This window comes from Danio aesculapii, chromosome 1 (genome assembly GCF_903798145.1).
Source record: "Danio aesculapii chromosome 1, fDanAes4.1, whole genome shotgun sequence".
Taxonomy (NCBI): Eukaryota; Metazoa; Chordata; class Actinopteri; order Cypriniformes; family Danionidae; genus Danio; species Danio aesculapii.
The window spans coordinates 46,755,464-46,775,206 of NC_079435.1; the positions used below are offsets into that span (position 1 = coordinate 46,755,464).

At 26.6% G+C, this 19,743-nt stretch overlaps 1 protein-coding gene across 1 annotated transcript; it reads right to left on the reverse strand.

Moving 5' to 3' along the window:
• Positions 1-3,112: 3,112 nt before the first annotated feature.
• On the reverse strand, positions 3,113-4,700 carry LOC130216520 (D(1) dopamine receptor). Its single transcript, XM_056448450.1, has one exon. It carries the CDS (start codon positions 4,563-4,565, stop codon positions 3,369-3,371), a length of 1,197 nt encoding a protein of 398 aa, XP_056304425.1. The 5' UTR covers positions 4,566-4,700; the 3' UTR covers positions 3,113-3,368.
• Between the last annotated feature and the right edge of the window lie 15,043 nt (positions 4,701-19,743).

Sequence of the window (19,743 nt, forward strand, 5' to 3'; positions counted from 1 at the left end):
CAAATATAAAATATTGTTAAATTTAATCTCATTTCAGTTTGTGTCAACTCTAAATTATGATAACACTGTATAATAAGTCTTTGTTAATATTATTAAGCAGCACACATTCTATGTAATAATGCATTTTAAAAGATTGAAGCCGTAATAAACTTTTATTGATATTCTTACATGTTTAAATCTGACTTAAGTGTCCAAATATACAGCTTCTTCAATAAGGAATTTAACCGTTACACCCGCTGGCACATTTCCAGATTAGACTCCCCAGCCTCTGAAAGAAATTAAAACTAATATCTGAGTGAGGATATAAAGAGGCCTGAACTTGTTCTTAGTGGCTCCATCATAGCTCTTTTTAATAATTTCAATAGACAAACATCCCTGTGGATTCCGAAATTAAAGCAAGCCTCAGGGGCTGGATGAGCTTCAAGAATGAAGACATCAAGGACGGTCATAAGATGTATTTTTAGCTATGCGGCCCATCAATTTTAAACACCCCTTCACTGACAGACAAATCTGAGCTGTGATTTTATCCAAATAGTTACATCAGCATATAAATATATAACATCCACGCTGCTTTAGCTTTTAAAATCAACATTCATCTTTTTAAAAATCCAGTTTTTCTGTTTGTTTAAGGTTAATAAGGGATTAGGGATTGCCTTGCCATGTTTTATTCATTGCTGTGAGCCAACTGAAACCACTCATTGTGAATTAATTACATACGTAACATGCCTGTTGTGAATGCAGTCTAGTCCCACGTGTCCTTAAAAGACTCTGAAAATGTTGCGCAGTTCAGCCTTTACAGGAAACCCCGTATTAAATGACTTTCAGTGCTTGCAGTTAATCATTTAATTGAACAGTCTTAAGTATGTTTCACTGAAGGAAAGAATGTCCATCCTAATGAAAAAGTCAAGATAATCTACCACATTGGGATGCTTTAAGGGCCATGTTCATCAGTAGATCATTGCAAGTGCCGACGTTGGCTGTATTGCGCTTAAGTGTTAAGTATAGCATGCCAAACAGAGCATATAGTCTGAAATGCCTTCGTATGCTGATTCCTGCTGAAATGTAACATTCCTGTGGAGATTGCAGCCAACTAATTATTCATGAGAGGAAGTAACGTGACTAATGGAAAATGATACTTGGACTCGTCGAGCTCTTTGGCATCCGGTCTATTAAATCCCCAGACCTCTTTCTGTCGCCACAGGTGCGATAACCTGGTCTTTCGTGGTCATCTTTTAAAAAAGTTAAAGTCAGCAAATCAGTAATCAAAAAGTAGGCTTTGGGGAGACATGGGAAGTCATCCCAAGAGTTAGATATCTTATGAACTTTAAGATGTAATTGTAGAAATCCAACTGGTTTTAGACAGTTATTTACAAAAATATGGAATACTTAAGTGTATTGTATCCTTTAATCTACAGCTGTGATGTAAAAAATGTAAAAACAATAATCTTATGCTGAAATATAAAGTTGATTTTAAGATTTCTGTTTCATTTTAACTACTTTACTTTTAAGACAAATGTGTTTTTCACAGATTTAAGTTTGGGGTAATACACTTATACAGGGTGCGAATTACAGGAAGGTTAACACTTGATCCGCCCTGAAGGACGTCAAAGCAAGGTGTATGGGGGTTCAGCCCTTTAATAGTGAGAAATTGTTTTCTTTGATCTGTGTTTTAAGTAGGGGGCGACGTGATGGTGCGGTAGGTAGCACAATCGCCTCACAGCAAGAAGGTCGCTGGTTCGAGCCTCGGCTGGGTCAGTTGGCATTTCTGTGTGGATTTTGCATGTCCTCCCCGGGTTTACATGGGTTTCCTCCGGGTGCTCCGGTTTCCCCCACAAGTCCAAAGACATGCGGTACAGGTAAATTGGGTAAGCTAAATTGTCCGTAGTGTATGTGTGTGAATGAGTGTGGATGGTTGTTTCCCAGTGATGGGTTGCAGCTGGAAGAGCATCTGCTGCGTAAAAGATATGATTGATAGGTTGGCAGTTCATTCCGCTGTGGTGACCCCAGATTAATAAAGGGACTAAGCCGAAAAGAAAATGAATGAATTAATGTATCTTAAGTACAAATATTAATAATTGAAATCATGTATAATACAAATATATATTTGACCACCCCTATAATGGTTTATACCATTATAGGGATTCATGCAGAATCGAGCCAATCATTTGCAAGAATCATTCAACAGTAAACCAGCTGATCTAGAGCAGTGATGGATATAAGTAGTCACGAGACATTTTCTTGTAAAATGGGTGTTTATATTTTCATATAGCCTAAAAGTGAAGTAAAATTGCACGCATAAACAATCAGAAGTTACTGTATGTCAGAATACAGTAAATATCCATCAAAACACTGAAAAAATTTTTCAGTCTGAAAAAATCTTTTCACTGAAAAAATCAAAGTCTTATTTATAAATTTGATGTCATTTAAATAATTAGATAAATTTAATTCACAGAGAGCTTCAACAAAAAAAGTCAACCCCCCAATCACCAATGTATAATTCGCACCCTGCACTTATATAAATATCGTAACACTAAAGCTTAAATGTATAGTTCACTTACAAAATGAACATTTTGACATTAGTTTATTAGATTCATTTTTGTACTTTAATTCTGTTTTGGATGCTTCAAGTTTGGACAACCTTTCCCATGCATGAAACACATGGGAAAACTTGTAACAAATAAAATACAATCAATATATTTTGGTAACTGGATAATGGTTTAATCATTTCACATATTACATGCTTGTTTGCTCAGTTGTTTTATTGTTTATTGCCACCTTGAGATAAATAATAATTATATTCCTAATTTGTAAGTTGAATAAAGTTATGATAAACATCTCTGCTATATGAATAAAGGTACATGTAAAATAGTTTCTTAGAAAGGGCAATTATTTTAGTTTGAATATAAGTTTACTTTAAAATATATTTAAATTTATTACAACTTTTTTTGTAAGACAGGACAAAACAGTCAATATACAGCCAGTGTGACAATAAACACTAAACGTGTATTGATGGACCAGTATAGTCCCACATGTCTTCATACAATGTACTTTTTGTGGTTATATTGTATTGAAATTAATTAGCTTTTACTTCAAATTAAAGTTAGAGATTTTGTGGACTAGAGTTGCGTTTAAGTGTGGCTTGTTTTATAGATATAAATATTAAAATATATATTACAAATGTAATCACACACAGGCTTTTAAAAATATAAGCCCGATGTAAAAACATGGACATACACAACAAGTACATTGTGTCAAATGATTAATCGCAGATTTCCGTAGCCTGTAAAACTGTAAAGTGTTCACGCAGACTTACAAAAATAATCCTCAATGCGAAAACCACCCCTGGTCTCCCCTACACCAAATCCTAATTATTTATTTTGACATAAATCCTCTGAGTTACTATGCTGAACCTCGCTCTCGTCTGCAAACATATGTAGCTCCACCAATGGACATTGCATTTCGTTGTCCACCCTGCTGAAACTGGCACAGCCGACCTCCATAGCGGTAACAGAGCTGCCCTGATTATTAATGGCCACTGGATCCTTGCACTGAACACCAACAGGTGTCTTGGAGCACAGGCCATGGCAGCACAGAAGCCGAGCAAAAGCATCTCTGAAGTCTGAGTTGAAAGCATAGATGATCGGGTTGAGCGATGAGTTGCACCAGCCGAACCACACGAACACGTTAAAAGTCGCTTCGCTGACACAATTCGGCTTGTTGCAGAAAGGAACCGCGCAGTTCAGAACGAAAAACGGGAACCAGCAGCACACAAACACCCCCATAATCACGGACAGCGTTTTGAAGAGTTTGGTTTCTCTTATGGCGCGGTGTTGAAGAGGACAGGTGCGCGCACCTGCGCTGCAGCTCTGTGCGCGCTCCGCTGCGCGCTCCAGCGAAGAAATGCTCTTGATTTGAATCTGAGCGATGCGGTAAATGCGCGTGTATGTGACTAGCATCACTGCTACGGGGATGTAAAAACTTATTAGCGAGGATGAAATGGCATAGGTTCTGCTCAGACTCGAGTCACACATTTCCTTGGTAGTCCAGTTGCTTGTGTTCACCGTACCCAGGTCTGCCCGGTGCCAGTTCAGCTGCACGGGCACGAATGATATGGCCACAGACACGATCCATGTTACGCTGACCATAACAAGGGCGACTCTACGGTTCATCTTCCTCTCGTACTGAAACGGGTCCGAAATGGCCCAGTATCGATCCAAGCTGATTACGCACAGGTTGAGGATGGAAGCTGTGGAGCACATGATGTCAAACGCCACCCAGCACTCGCAGAAGGAGCCAAACGCCCAGTGTCCGGTCACTTCCGTAGCCGCTTTCCACGGCATCACGAGAACAGCCACCAGCAGGTCGGACATCGCCAAAGACACGATGAAGACGTTGGTAACTTTTCCTCTCAGGTGGCGGAAGCGCAAGACAGCAGCGCAAACCATGAAATTCCCCAATAACGTCCATAATACCAGAAGAGAAAGCGCGCAACCCAGGAAAACGCGTCCTGCTGGCTCTCCGTGAACGCTCCATGAAGGTGTCATGGATGTGGTAAAGTTGTACATGTCTTTAAACGTCACCAAAATATGCTGCGCGTGGTGGACACAGCATACTTCCACTCAAAACAATCTCTTCTAATTGAGCGTGTCTTGTAATGAACCTCATTGTTTCTTAAGACCCTCGCGGAAATGTTCCCATGACTGAACGGCAGTCAGGAGTGTCTCGTGTCAGCCTCTCTCAATAGAGCAGGTCACATTCATACTGCTGTGCTGTGGTACGCCCTCTTTTGCCCATTTTACTCAATAGACACATAGTGGCCTCAAAACCCAATCCACACTTAAAAATGCATGAATGCCATTGCACTTCTTCGTGGCACATTTATTTAATTCGAAACACATTGTAAATAATAGAAGCATCTAGGGACACAGTATGGTCAAGGAAATGTGAACAGAATTTGTGTAAATAGCTTATGATAAGAATTTTTTTATGGTATTTTAATCCATGATCTGACAGTTTTTAATACAAAATTTTGAAGTGTTGAATTCGGTCACCATACAATAAGGTTTTGTTAATGTATTTACTAACATTAATTACAAACAACATTCCTACAGCATTTATTAATCACAGTTCAAGTTTAACTACTCAGCTCATTTAACTTATAGGTTTTAATGTACGTGAAGATGTCTGAAATGTGTCAGATTTAGTTTAACAGAAAATAATCGATCACTATTTTGCAGAGATGCAAAATTATAGATCAGTTAACCTCTGTTAAAATACTGGGTTCCATACAAGTCCTTCAAGTTGTCCCAACACAAAACAATTGAGTTAACTTAATTTTTTTACATATTTAGGTGGATTGAACATAAAACAGTTAAGTTGTCCCAAAAAAGCCATAAGAATTGTGTTGTGTTTAACTCAATTTATATAAGTAGTTTGAACAAGCAGCAAAATTGATCATTTGAGTGTAAATCTAATGTTGACTTTCTGAATTGACAAATATTATTAACAGCATAGCCATTGTTTAAAAGTGCTAAAATGAGATTTTATTTTGTCCTTGACTGACAGAGGAAAATAATAATAAAATTATCTCAGTAAGTGAACATCTTACTGTATTTTACTATACTTTTTTGTAAACCTATACTTTCATTTACCATAATATTTAAGAAATATAGTACTAAGCAGGACATCTAGTAGTGAACATATGGTGAATCACAAACAAAAAAAAAGTTAAAGAGCATCTATTTTACCCCTTTTTCAAGATTTAAGATAAGTCATTTGTGTCTCCAGAATGTGTCTGTAAAGTTTCAGCTCAAAACAGCCATCAGATTATTTATTAGACCTTTCAGAATATTGAATTTTCTGCTCTGAACAACCATGTAGCTGTTTTTGTTGCCTGTGCCTTTAATGCTAGCCCCCTGTTCCCACGTGCCTGGCAGAATGTGCCTCAATCTCTGCCTCAGCTGCGTCAAATAAACAGCACAGTGTCAGAAATAAAGGAAGCAGATCTTACGTAACTTTAGTGAGAAATACTACAGTGAGAACTTTCTCAATGATTATTTGATGTATTATTTGATTGATTTGATTTGTTGTGGAGTTAATCTAAGCCTTTCTATGAGTCACACACAATGTCGTTAAAGCGTTTAAATTTGCACTGTTTTTGCAAGAAAATGCCAGGATACTCGTTAATATCCACCACTGTATGGATATCTGTTATGTTAATATACAATATAAACCTGATTTAACTTCCAAAAACTGGGATTGAAGAATCTTTTTTTATAATTGTACTGACATGCAGCTATGGTGATAAAGTAAAGACGGTAAAATCGCTGTAATTCATTTTAAACATGCACTGTTTTAAAAATGTTTTAAACTTGTAAAACTCATTCTTGATCACATTTCTTGATGATTGATGATGACAGCAAGGTGAACAGATCTTTTAATCCCAGTTGCTTTGTGCACATCCTGTCTTGTGGATATGATTATATGCGTTACCAAGAATGGGCAAAAGTACATTGAAATGTATTTTAAAATAAAATACCAAATACCTCAATTTTAAGTGTATCAAAATAAACTACAAAATACAGCAGCCATAAATGTATCAAATTAAAATACTGTATTTTGAGAATACTACAAAATACTTTACAAAGGAGCATGGCATTTCTTTGCAAACCTTCCATAAATAGGCCTATTGGATCAATCTCTTAACCATTAAACTGGCTTAGTGAAGTAAACAATGTTTGACAGCAACAGAGTTTCTCTGAGCAAGTTAAGGTCAGCTTCTCTGTCAACTCATTCACTGCTACTAAACATAAAAAATGTAACTTGTGTTTCTCTTTGATTTTAGTATAGATTTTGTACAAATTTCATACAGAAAGTATTGTCTTGAAGATGATCATTTTAATCAGTGTAAAAATCATTCAACGAGGATAATGAGTTTGAATATTACACTATATCTCTTGATTGTGAAAATTGCCACCATCTCTTAAAAGTCTTGTATTTAAATTTTTTTTGCAATTAAAATCTTCACTACTCAATGTAAAATCACGATTTCAGCAAACTTCTAAAATCTGCAGTTTTAGTCATTTCTATTTATTTTTTTGCAATTGTACTCAATACACAATAAAAAACAAACTGTACCTTACATGAAATAAACAAAATTACATTTACAATACTATCATAGATGGAATTACTATGTTAAAACTATGTAATTACAATGCCATTACATACTAATTATAATACTACAATTAACATTATAACAACTATGTAATAATATTGTAATTAAATTGTTATAACATTGAAATGACTATGTCCTTACATTATAATTACTATATGATAATGTTGTAAATATATTGTTATAACGTTGTAATTACATTGTTATAACATAATATGTAATAAAATTGTAATTATATTGCAAATACATTGTTATAATATTGTAATTACATTGTTATAACATTGAAATTACTTGTTTTAACAACATAATTCCTATGTAATAACATTGTAATTACATTGTTAAAACATTGTAATTACTGCGTCAATACATTATAATTACTATGTAATACATTTTATTAACATTTTTATAACATTGTAATCATATTTGTATAACATTATAATTATTATGTAATCAAATGGTTATAACATTCAAATTACTTTGTACATTGTTATTACATTTTCATAACATTGTAATTACATTGTTATAATATTATAATTAATATGTAATAACATTGTAACTGCATTGTTATAACATAACATTATAAAACCATTGTAATGACATTGTAATTACGTTGCTGTAACATTAAAATTACAGTGTCCAATGTCATTACATTCTTATAATATTGTAATTACATTGTTATAACATTACAAACATAATTCTCTTCTCATTCACTTCTACTAAACATAAAAAAATGTAACTTGTGTTTCTCTTTGATTTTAGTATAGATTTTGTACAAATTTCATAAAAAAGATGATCCTTTTAATCACTGTAAAATTACTCAACGCAGATGAGTTGGAATATTACACAAAATCTCTTGATTGTGAAAATTGCCACCATCTCTTAAAAATCTTATATTTAAATTTTTCTTTGCAATTAAAATCTTCACTACTCAATTTCTGAAAACTACTAAAATCTCCAGTTTTAGTCATTTCTCTCTCTATATTTGCAGTTGTACTCAATACACAACATAAAACATACTGTACTGTACTATCAATGTAATTACAATGCTATTACATAGTAATTATAATATTATAATTAACATTTGAATTTCTTTGTATTTACAATGTATTTACATTGTTATACCAATGTAATTACTATGTCCTTACATGATAATTGCTACGTGATAACGTTGTAATTATATTGTTATAACATTGTAATTACATTGTAATAGCATTATAAATAATATTTTATAAATATTGCACTACGTTGTTGGAACATTGTAATTACACTGTTATTACATTAAAAATATTATGTAGTAGCAATGTAAATACATTGTAATAACATTATAAATACATCGCACATTGTATGTAATTACATTGTTTTAGCTTTGCAATTACATTGTTTTAACATTATAATTTGTATGTATGAAAATTGTTGGTACATTGTTATAACATTGCAGTAAAACTGTCATTAAATTATTATAACATTGTACTTACGTTGTTATAACACTGTAATTACTATGTCATAACGTTATAATTACTATGTAATTACATTGTTATAACATTATAATTACATTGTTATTGCACAGTAAATATTTGGTAATGACATAGTATTTACAATGTTACAACAATTGCTACGTAATAACATTGTAATTACATAGCTAAAACACTTTAATTACATTGTCTATTGTAATTACATTGTTATAACATTGTTATAACATTGTAATTAAATTGTATGAAAGTTGTAGAAACATTATAATTACATTGCTATAACATTACACTTATGTTGTAGATTGTATTTACATTGGCATAGCATTGTAATTACATTGTTATAACATAATTACATTATACATTGTTATAACATTGTAGCTACATTGTTATAACATATAATAATAAAATTGTAATTACACTGTTGTAACATTGTAATTACTATGTAATAACATTGTAATTGCATTGTCGTTGCAACGTTATAACATTGTAATTACATTGATATAACATTGCAGTTAATATGTAATCAAATTGTTATAACATTACAATTACTTTGCAGTGTAATTACATTTTTATAACATTGTAATTACATTGTTATAACATTGTTATTACTTTGCTTTAACAACATAATTACTATGTAACAACATTGCAATTACATTGTATCAACATTGTAATTACTAAATCAATACATTATAAATACTATGTAATAACATTGTAAATGCGTTGTCATAACATTTAATTACATTTGTATAACATTATAATTAATATGTAAGCAAATTGCTATAACATTCAAATTGCATTTTACATTGTAATTACATTTTTATTACATTGTAATTACATTGTTATAATATTATAATGAATATGTAATAAAATTGTAAATACATTGTAATAAAATTGTTATAATATAATTAATTTGTAATAACATTGTAAACACATTATTCTATCATTGTAATTACATTGTTATTACATTATAATAAATATGTAAAAAAAACAACCTGTAAATACATTGTTGTAATATTGTAATTCCATTGTTATAACAATATAATGACTATGTAACAACATTGTAATTACAATTTTATAGCATTGTAAATACATTGGTATAACATTGTAATTACGTTGTTTTATTAACATAATTACTATGTAATAACATTGTAATTAATGCCATTATCCTCATAATTAATATGTAATACATTGCAATTGCAATGTTAAAACATTGTATTTACATTGGTATAACATTATAATTAATATTTAGTAAAATTTTAACAACATTGTAATCAAATTGTTAATAACAATAAAATTACTTTGTACATTGTAATTACATCATTCTAACATTGTAATTCCATTGTTAAAACATTATAATTAATATGTAATAAAACTGTAAATACATTGTAATCAACTTTTTATAAAATTATAATGAATATGTATTATCATTGTAATTACATTGTTATAACGTTGTAACTACACTGTTATAACATAAATAATATGTAATAAATATATAATTACATCGTTATAACATAATTAATATGTAATAAATTTGTAATTACATTGTTATAACATTGTAGTTACTTTATTTTTAACATAATATGTAATAAAATTGTAATTACATTGTTATAACATTGTATTTACACTGTTATTACATTATAATTACTATGTATAAGCAATGTAAATACATTGTAATAACGTTATAATTGCATTGTGCATTGTAATTACATTTTTATAACATTGCAATTAATTTGTCATAATATATTATAATTACTATGTAATAACATTGTAACTACATTGTAAGAGCATTGTAATTACATTGTTATAACATTGTAATAAAATTGAGATTACGCTGTTATAAAATTGTACTTAAATTGTATTGACACTGTAATTACTATGTCATTACATTATATTTACTATGTAATTACGTTGTTATAACATCATAATTATATTGTCAATGCATAGTAAATTTAATGTAATGACATAGTAAATACAACGTTATAACAATGTAATTACTGTCATTATATTCTAATTATATTATTATAACATTGTAATTACATTGTTTTAACATTATAATTACTATGCAACAAAATTGTAGTTACATTTTAAGTACATTGTTATAATATAATAATTACATTGTTAAAGCATTGTAATTGCATTGTTATAACATTGTAATTAAATTGCTATATCATTAAAATTAATATGTAACAAAATTGTAATCACATTGTTGTAATATTATAATTACATTATTATAACATAATATGCAATAAAATTGTAATTATGTTATAACATTGTAATTATATTGTTAAAACAACATAATTACTATGTAATAACATTGTAAGTACATCGGTATAACATTATAATTAATATGTAACAAAATTGTAATTACACCGTAATCAAATTGTTATAACATTTTAATCAATATGTTATAACTTTGTAATAAAATTGTTTTAGCATTACATTAAAATCACAATGTAATAACATTGTAATTACATTGCTATAACATTGTAATTAAAGTGTTCATTGTAATTACATTGTTTTAACATTGTAATTACATTAATTATAAAATTTTAATTAATATGTAAGAAAATTGTAATGACATTGTTATAACATTGTAATCACATTGGTGTAACATTATAATTAATATGTAAAAAAATTGGAACTACATTGTAATCAAATTGTTATAACATTATTATTAATATGTAATAATATTGTAATAACATTGTTATAGCGTTACATTATAATTTCTATGTAATAACATTGTAATTACAGAGTCCATTGTAAATACATTGTTAAAACATTGTAATTACATTGTTGTAACATAATTAATATGTAATAAAATTGGAATTATATTGTCATACACTGTAACTACAATTATGACAATTGTTATGACAATAAAATTACTATGTAATATCATTGTAATTACATTGTTATAACATTAAAATTACTATGTCATTACTTTGTAGTTACAATGTTATTACATTAAAATTACCATGTTATAACATTGTAGTTGCATTGTTATAGCAACCTTCCATCAACAGGCCTATTGCATCAACCCTTCAACCATTAAACTGGCTTAGTGAAGTAAACAATGTTTGACAGCAACAGAGTTTCTCTGAGCAAGTTTAGGTCAGCTTCTCTGTCAACTCATTCACTTCTACTAAAAAATATAAAATGTAACTTGTGTTTCTCTTTGATTTTAGTATAGATTTTGTACGAATTTCATAAAAAAGATGATCCTTTTAATCACTGTAAAAATCATTCAACACAGATAATGAGTTTGAATATTACACTATATCTCTTGATTGTGAAAATTGCCACCATCTCTTAAAAGTCTTATATTTAAATTTTTTTTGCAATTGAAATCTTCACTGCTCAATTTCTGAAAACTACTAAAATCTCCAGTTTTAGTCATTTCTAAATGTTTTTTTTGCAATTGTACTCAATACACAATATAAAACATACTGTACTGTACTATCAATGTAATTACAATGATATTACTTAGTAATTATAATATTATAATTAACATTTGAATAACTATGTATTAACATTTTAATTACATTGTTATGACAATGTGTCCTTATAACTATGCCCTTACATTATAACTGCTATGTGATAACGTTGTAATTATATTGTTATAACATTGTATTTGCATTGTGATAGCATTATAAATAATATTTTATAAAATTGCAACTACATTGTTAGAACATTGTAAGTACACTGTTATTATATTATAATTATTATGTAATAGCAATGTAAATACATTGTAATAACATTATAATTACATTTCACATTGTTATAACAAGGTAATTAATATGTCATTGTAATATAATTACTATGTAATAACGTTGCATTTACATTGTTTTAACATAATTAATATGTAATAAATTTGGAATTATATTGTTATACACTGTAATTACATGGCTATAACAATATATCTACTATGTAATAACATTGTAATTACATTGTTTTAACAGAGTAACATCTATGTCAATACATTATAATTACTATGTAATTACATTGTTATAACAATAGAATTACATTGTTTATGCACAGTAAATATGATGTAGACATAGTATTTACAATGTTACAACAACGTAATTACTGTCATTACATTATAATTGCTATGTAATAACATTGTAAATACATCGCTAAAACATTGTTATTACATTGTCTATTGTAGTTGCATTGTTATAACATTGTAATTAAATTGTTATGACATTGATCAATTTGTAATAAAAGTGTAGTTACATTGTATATACATTGTTATAACATTATACTTATATTGTACATTGTATTTACATTGTTATAGCATTGTATTTACATTGTTATAACATTATACTAACATTGTACATTGTTATAACATTGTAGCTGCAATGTTATAACATATAATAATTAAATTGTAATTACATTGTTGTAATATTGCAATTACTATGTAATAACATTGTAATTGCATTGTTGTTACATTATAACTACTGTGTAATAGCATTGTATTTGCATTGTTATAACATTGTAGTTACATTGTTATAACACTATAATTAGTATGTAAATTTTTTTAATTATATTGTAATCAAATTGTTATAACATTATAATTTCATTGCACACTGTAATTACTTTGTTTTAACATTGTAATTACATTGTTATAACATAAAATTTATTTGTAATTGAAATGTAATTATATTGTTCTAACATTGCAATCAGATTGTTTTAACAACATGAGTATTATGTAATAACATTGTAACAACAATGTTATAACATTGTGATTACTATGCAAACATTATAATTACTATATAATTCATTGTAATTGCAATGTTATAGCATTGTAATTACATTGGCATAACATTGTAAATAAAATGTAATCAAATTATTATAACATTAAAATTACAATGTTTATTGTGATTACATTAATAAAACAGCGTAATTATATTTTTATAAGATTATCATTAATATGTAATAATATTGTAATAATATTGTTATAACATTGTAATTACATTGTTGTAACATTGTAATTACTTTGTTTTAACAACATAATTACTATGCATTAACATTGTAATTACATTGTTATAACATTATAATTAATATGTAATCAAATTGTTATAACATTCAAATTATTTTGGACATTGTAGTTAAAGTTTTTAACATTGTAATTACATTATTATATTATAATTAATATGTAATAAAATTGTAATAACACTGTAATCATATTGTTATAATATTATCACTAATAAGTAATAACGTTGTAATTACATTGTTATAACATAGCATTATAATTACAATGTAATGACATTGTAATTACGTTGCTGTAACATTTTAGTTACAGTGTCCATTGTCATTACATTGTAATAATATTGTAATTACATTGTTATTACATTATAATTAATTTAAATTAAAACTGTATCTACATTGTTATAAAATTGTAAATACATTGTTATAACATTGTATATACATTGTTAAAACACTAACTATGATGTCATTACATTGCAATTACTATGTATTAACAATGTAAATACATTGTTATAGCGTTGTATTTACATTGCCATAACATTATATTTAATATATATAAAAATTTGAATTACATTGTAATACATTGTAGTTACATAGTTCTAACAATATATCTATGTAATAACATTGTAATTACATTATTTTGACATTGTAATAACTATGTCATTACATTATAATAACCATGTAATAACATTGTAATTGCATTGTAATAGGAACCTTCCATAAAAAGGCCTATTGGATCAATCCCTTTACCATTAAACTGGCATTGTGAAGTAAACAATGTTTGACAGCAACAGAGTTTCTCTGAGCAAGTTTAGGTCAGCTTCTCTGTCAACTCATTCACTTCTACTAAACATAAATGTAACAGTTTGTCTTTGATTTTAGTAAAGATTTTGTACAAATTTCATAAAAAAGATGATCCTTTTAATCACTGTAAAATCATTCAACGCAGATGAGTTGGAATATTACACAAAATCTCTTATTGCCACCATCTCTTTAAAGTTTTATATTTCCATTTTCTGTATGTAATTACATTGTTTAGCTTTGTAATTACATTGTTATAACATTATAATTTGTATTTATGAAAATTGTTTGTACATTGTTATAACATTGTAGTAAAATTGTCATTAAATTATTATAAAATTGTACTTACATTGTTATAACATTGTAACTACTATGTCATTATGTTATAATTACTATGTGATTACATTGTTATAACATTATAATTACATTGTTATTGCACAGTAAATATATGGTAATGACATAGTTTTTACAATGTTACAACAATGTAATTACTGGCATTACATTAAAACTGCTATGTAACAACATTGTAATTACATCGCTAAAACATTGTAATTGCATTGCCCATTGTAATTACATTGTTGTAAATACATTGTTATAACAATGTAAATTCATTCTTATAACATTGTAAATAAATTGTAATAAAGTTGCAGTTACATTATTATTACATTGCTACTACATTATACTTATGTTGTACATTGTATTTACATTGGTATGGCATTGTAATTACATTGTTATAACATTATATTTACATTGTACATTATTATAACATTGTAGCTACGTTGTTATAACATATAATAATAAAATTGTAATTACATTGTTGTAACATTGTAAATACTATGTAATCAATGTGTTATAACATTAAAATTAAATTGTGCATTGTGATTACATTTTATAACATTGTAACTACATTGTTTTAACATTGTAATTACTTTGTTCTAACAACATAATAACTATGTAATAACATTACAATTAAATTGTAATAACATTGCAATTACAGTTTTAAAACATTGCAATTACATTGTTATAATATTATAATGAGCATGTAATAAAATTGTAAATACATTGTAATCAAATTGTTATAATATTGGAATTAATTTGTAATAACATTGTAAACACATTATTCTAACATTGTAATTACATTGTTATAACTTTATAATAAATATGCAACAAAACTGTAATTACATGGTTGTAACATTGTAGTTACATTGTTATAACAATATAATGACTATGTAACAACATTGTAATTACATTTTTTATAGCATTGTAGATACATTGGTATAACATAATTATGTTGTTTTATTAACATAATTACTATGTAATAACATTGTAATTAATGCCATTACGTTATAATTACTATGTAATACCATGCAATTGCAATGTTAAAACATTGTAATTACATTGGTATAACATAATTATTATTTAGTAAAATTTTAACAACATTGTAATCAAATTGTTATGACAATAAAATTACTTTGTACATTGTAATTACATCATTCTAACATTGTAATTCCATTGTTAAAACATTATAATTATAGGTAATAAAACTGTAATTACATTGTAATCAAATTGTTATAAAATTATAATTAATATGTAATATTATTGTAATTACACTGTTATAACATTACTAATATGTATTTAATATATAATTACATCATTATAACATAATTAATATGTAATAAATTTGTATATACATTATTATAACGTTGTAGTTACTTTGTTTTAACATAATAATATGTAATAAAATTGTAATTACACTGTTATTACATTATAATTACTATTTAATAGCAATGTAAATACACTGTATTATCATTAGAATTACATTGTACATTGTAACTACATTGTTATAACATTGCAATTGCAACATTGTAATTACATTGTAATAGCATTGTAATAAATTGAGATTACGCTGTTATAAAATTGTACTTAAATTGTAATAACGCTGTATTTACTATGTCATTACATTATAATTACTATGTAATTACGATGTTATAACATTATAATTAGATTGTCAATGCAAAGTAAATATAATGTAATGACATAGTAATTACAATGTTTTAACAATGTAATTATTGTCATTATATTCTAATTGTATTATAACATTGTAATTACATTGTTTTAACATTATAATTCATATGCAATACAATTATAGTTACATTGTAAGTACATTGTTATAATATAATAATTACATTGTACATTGTTATAGCATTGTAATTGCATTGTTATAACATTGTAATTAAATTGCTATATCATTAAAATTAATATGTAACAAAATTGTAATCACATTGTTATAATATTATAATTACATTATTATAACATAATATGTAATAAAACTGTAATTATGTTATAACATTGTAATTACATTGTTAAAACGACATAATTACTATGTAATAACTTTATAACTTATACTATACTATACTATACTATGTAATAACTTTTATATTATAATCAATAAGTAACAAAGCTGTATGTACACCGTAATCAAATTGTTATAACATTTTAGTCAATATGTTATAACTTTGTAATAACATTGTTTTAGCATTACATTAAAATTACAAAGTAATAACATTGCTAAAACATTGTAATTAAAGTGTCCATTGTAACTACATTGTTATAACATTGTAATTACTTTAATTATAAAATTATAATTAATATGTAATAAAATAGTAAACACATTGTTATAACATTGTAATCACATTGGTATAACATTATAATTAATATGTAATAAAATTGTAACTACATTGTAATCAAATTGTTATAACATTATTAGTAATATGTAACAACATCATAATTACATTGTTATGGCGTTACTTTATAATTTCTATGTAATAACTTTGTAATTACAGTGTCCATTGTAATTACGTTGTTATAACATTGTAATTACATTGTTATAACATTGTAATTACATTGTTGTAACATAATTATTATGTATTAAAATAGGAATTATGTTATCATAAACTGTAAATACATTGTAATGACAATAAAATTACTATGTATTATTATTGTAATTACAATGTTAATACATTATAATTACCATGTAATAACATTGTAATTGCATTGTTATAGAACCTTTCATCAATAGGCCTATTGCATCAACCCCTTAACCATTAAACTGGCTTTGTGAAGTAAACAATGTTTGACAGCAACAGAGTTTCTCTGAGCAAGTTTAGGTCAGCTTCTCTGTCAACTCATTCACTTCTACTAAACATAAATGTAACTGTTTCTCTTTGATTTTAGTATAAATTTTGTACAAATTTCGTAAAAAAGATAATCCTTTTAATCACTGTAAAAATCGTTCAACGCAGATAATGAGTTGGAATATTACACTACATCTCTTGATTTTGAAAATTGCCACCATCTCTTAAAAGTCTTATATTTAATTTTTTTTGCAATTAAAATCTTCTCTACTCAATGTAAAATCACGATTTCTGAAAACTGCTAAAGTCTCCAGTTTTAGTAATTTCTATATATATATTTTTTGCAGTTGTACTCAATACACAATATAAAACATACTGTACTGTACTATCAATGTAATTACAATGCTATTACATAGTAGGTATAATATAATTAACATTTGAATAACTATGTACTAACATTGTAATTACATTGTTATAACAATGTAATTACTATGTCCTTACATGATAATTGCTACGTGATAACGTTGTAATTATATTGTTCTAACATTGTAATTACATTGTAATAGCTTTATAAATAATATTTTATAAAAGTGTAACTACATTGTTAGAACATTGTAATTAAACTGTTATTACATTACAAATATTATGTAATAGCAATGCAAATACATTGTAATAACATTATAAATACATTCCACATTGTACTTACATTTTTATAACAAGGTAATAATATGTCATTTTGATATAATTACTATGTAATTACATTGTTTTAGCTTTGTAATAACATTTTTAAAACATTATACTTTATATGTATTAAAATTGTTGGTACATTGTTATAATATTGTAGTAAAATTGTCATTAAATTATTAGTAATAATTAGTAATAATTATTAAATTATAACACCGTAATTACTATGTCATTACATTATAATTACTATGTAATTACATTGTTATAACATTATAAATAGGTTGTTATTGCACAGTAAATATAATGTAATGAAAGTATCAACAATGTCACAACAATGTAATTACTGGCAATACATTATAATTGCGATGTAATAACATTGTAATTACACTGTATATTGTAATTACATTGTCATAACATTGTAATTACGTAATTATAACATTATTATTAATTTGTAATAAAACAATAACATTGCTATAACATTATACTAATATTTTACACTGTGATTACATTGTTATAACATTATAAGTACATTGTACGTTGTTATAACATTGTAGCTACGTTGTTATAACATATAATAATAAAACTGTAATTACATTGTTGTAACATTGTAATTACTATGTAATTGCATTGTCATTGCAATGTTTTAACATTGTAATTACATTGGTATAACATTGTAATAATATGTAATCAAATTACAATGTGCATTGTGATCACATTTTTATAACATTGTAATTACATTTTTTATAACATTGTAACTATGTTGCTATAACATTGTAATTACTATGTTTCAACAACATATTTACTATGTATTAACATTGCAATTACATTGTTTTAACATTGTAATTACTATGTCATTACATTATAAATACTATGTAATAACATTGTAAATGCGCTGTCATAACATTGTAAATACATTTGCATAACGTCATAATTAATATGTAATCAAATTGCTATAACATTCAAATTACATTGTATATTGTAATTACATTTTTATAACATTGTATTTACTGTTATAATATTATAATATGTATTACAATTTTAAATACATTGTAATCAAATTGTTCTAATATTATAATTAATTTGTAATAACATTGTAAACACATTATTATAACATTGTAATTACATTGCTATAACATTATAATAAATGTGTAAACATTTGTAATTACATTGTTATAACATTGTAATTACATTGTTATAACAATACAATGACAATGTAAAAACATTGTAATTACATTGTTGTAACATTTTAGTTACATTGTTTCATTAACACAATTACTTTGTAGTAACATTGTATTTACTATATAATTACATTCAAATTACTATGTGATAATTGTAATTTCAATGTTAAAACATTGTGATTACATTGGTGTGACATTATAATTAATACGTAATAAATTTGTAATTACATTGTAATCAAATTGTTATAATATTATATTTAATATGTATTAACATTGTAACAACATTGTTCTAACATTGTAATTACATTGTTACAACATTATAA

Excerpts from the sequence above, each read along its gene's own strand:
- LOC130216520 (XM_056448450.1), bottom strand. The coding sequence starts at position 4,565 with ATGTACAACTTTACCACATCCATGACACCTTCATGGAGCGTTCACGGA.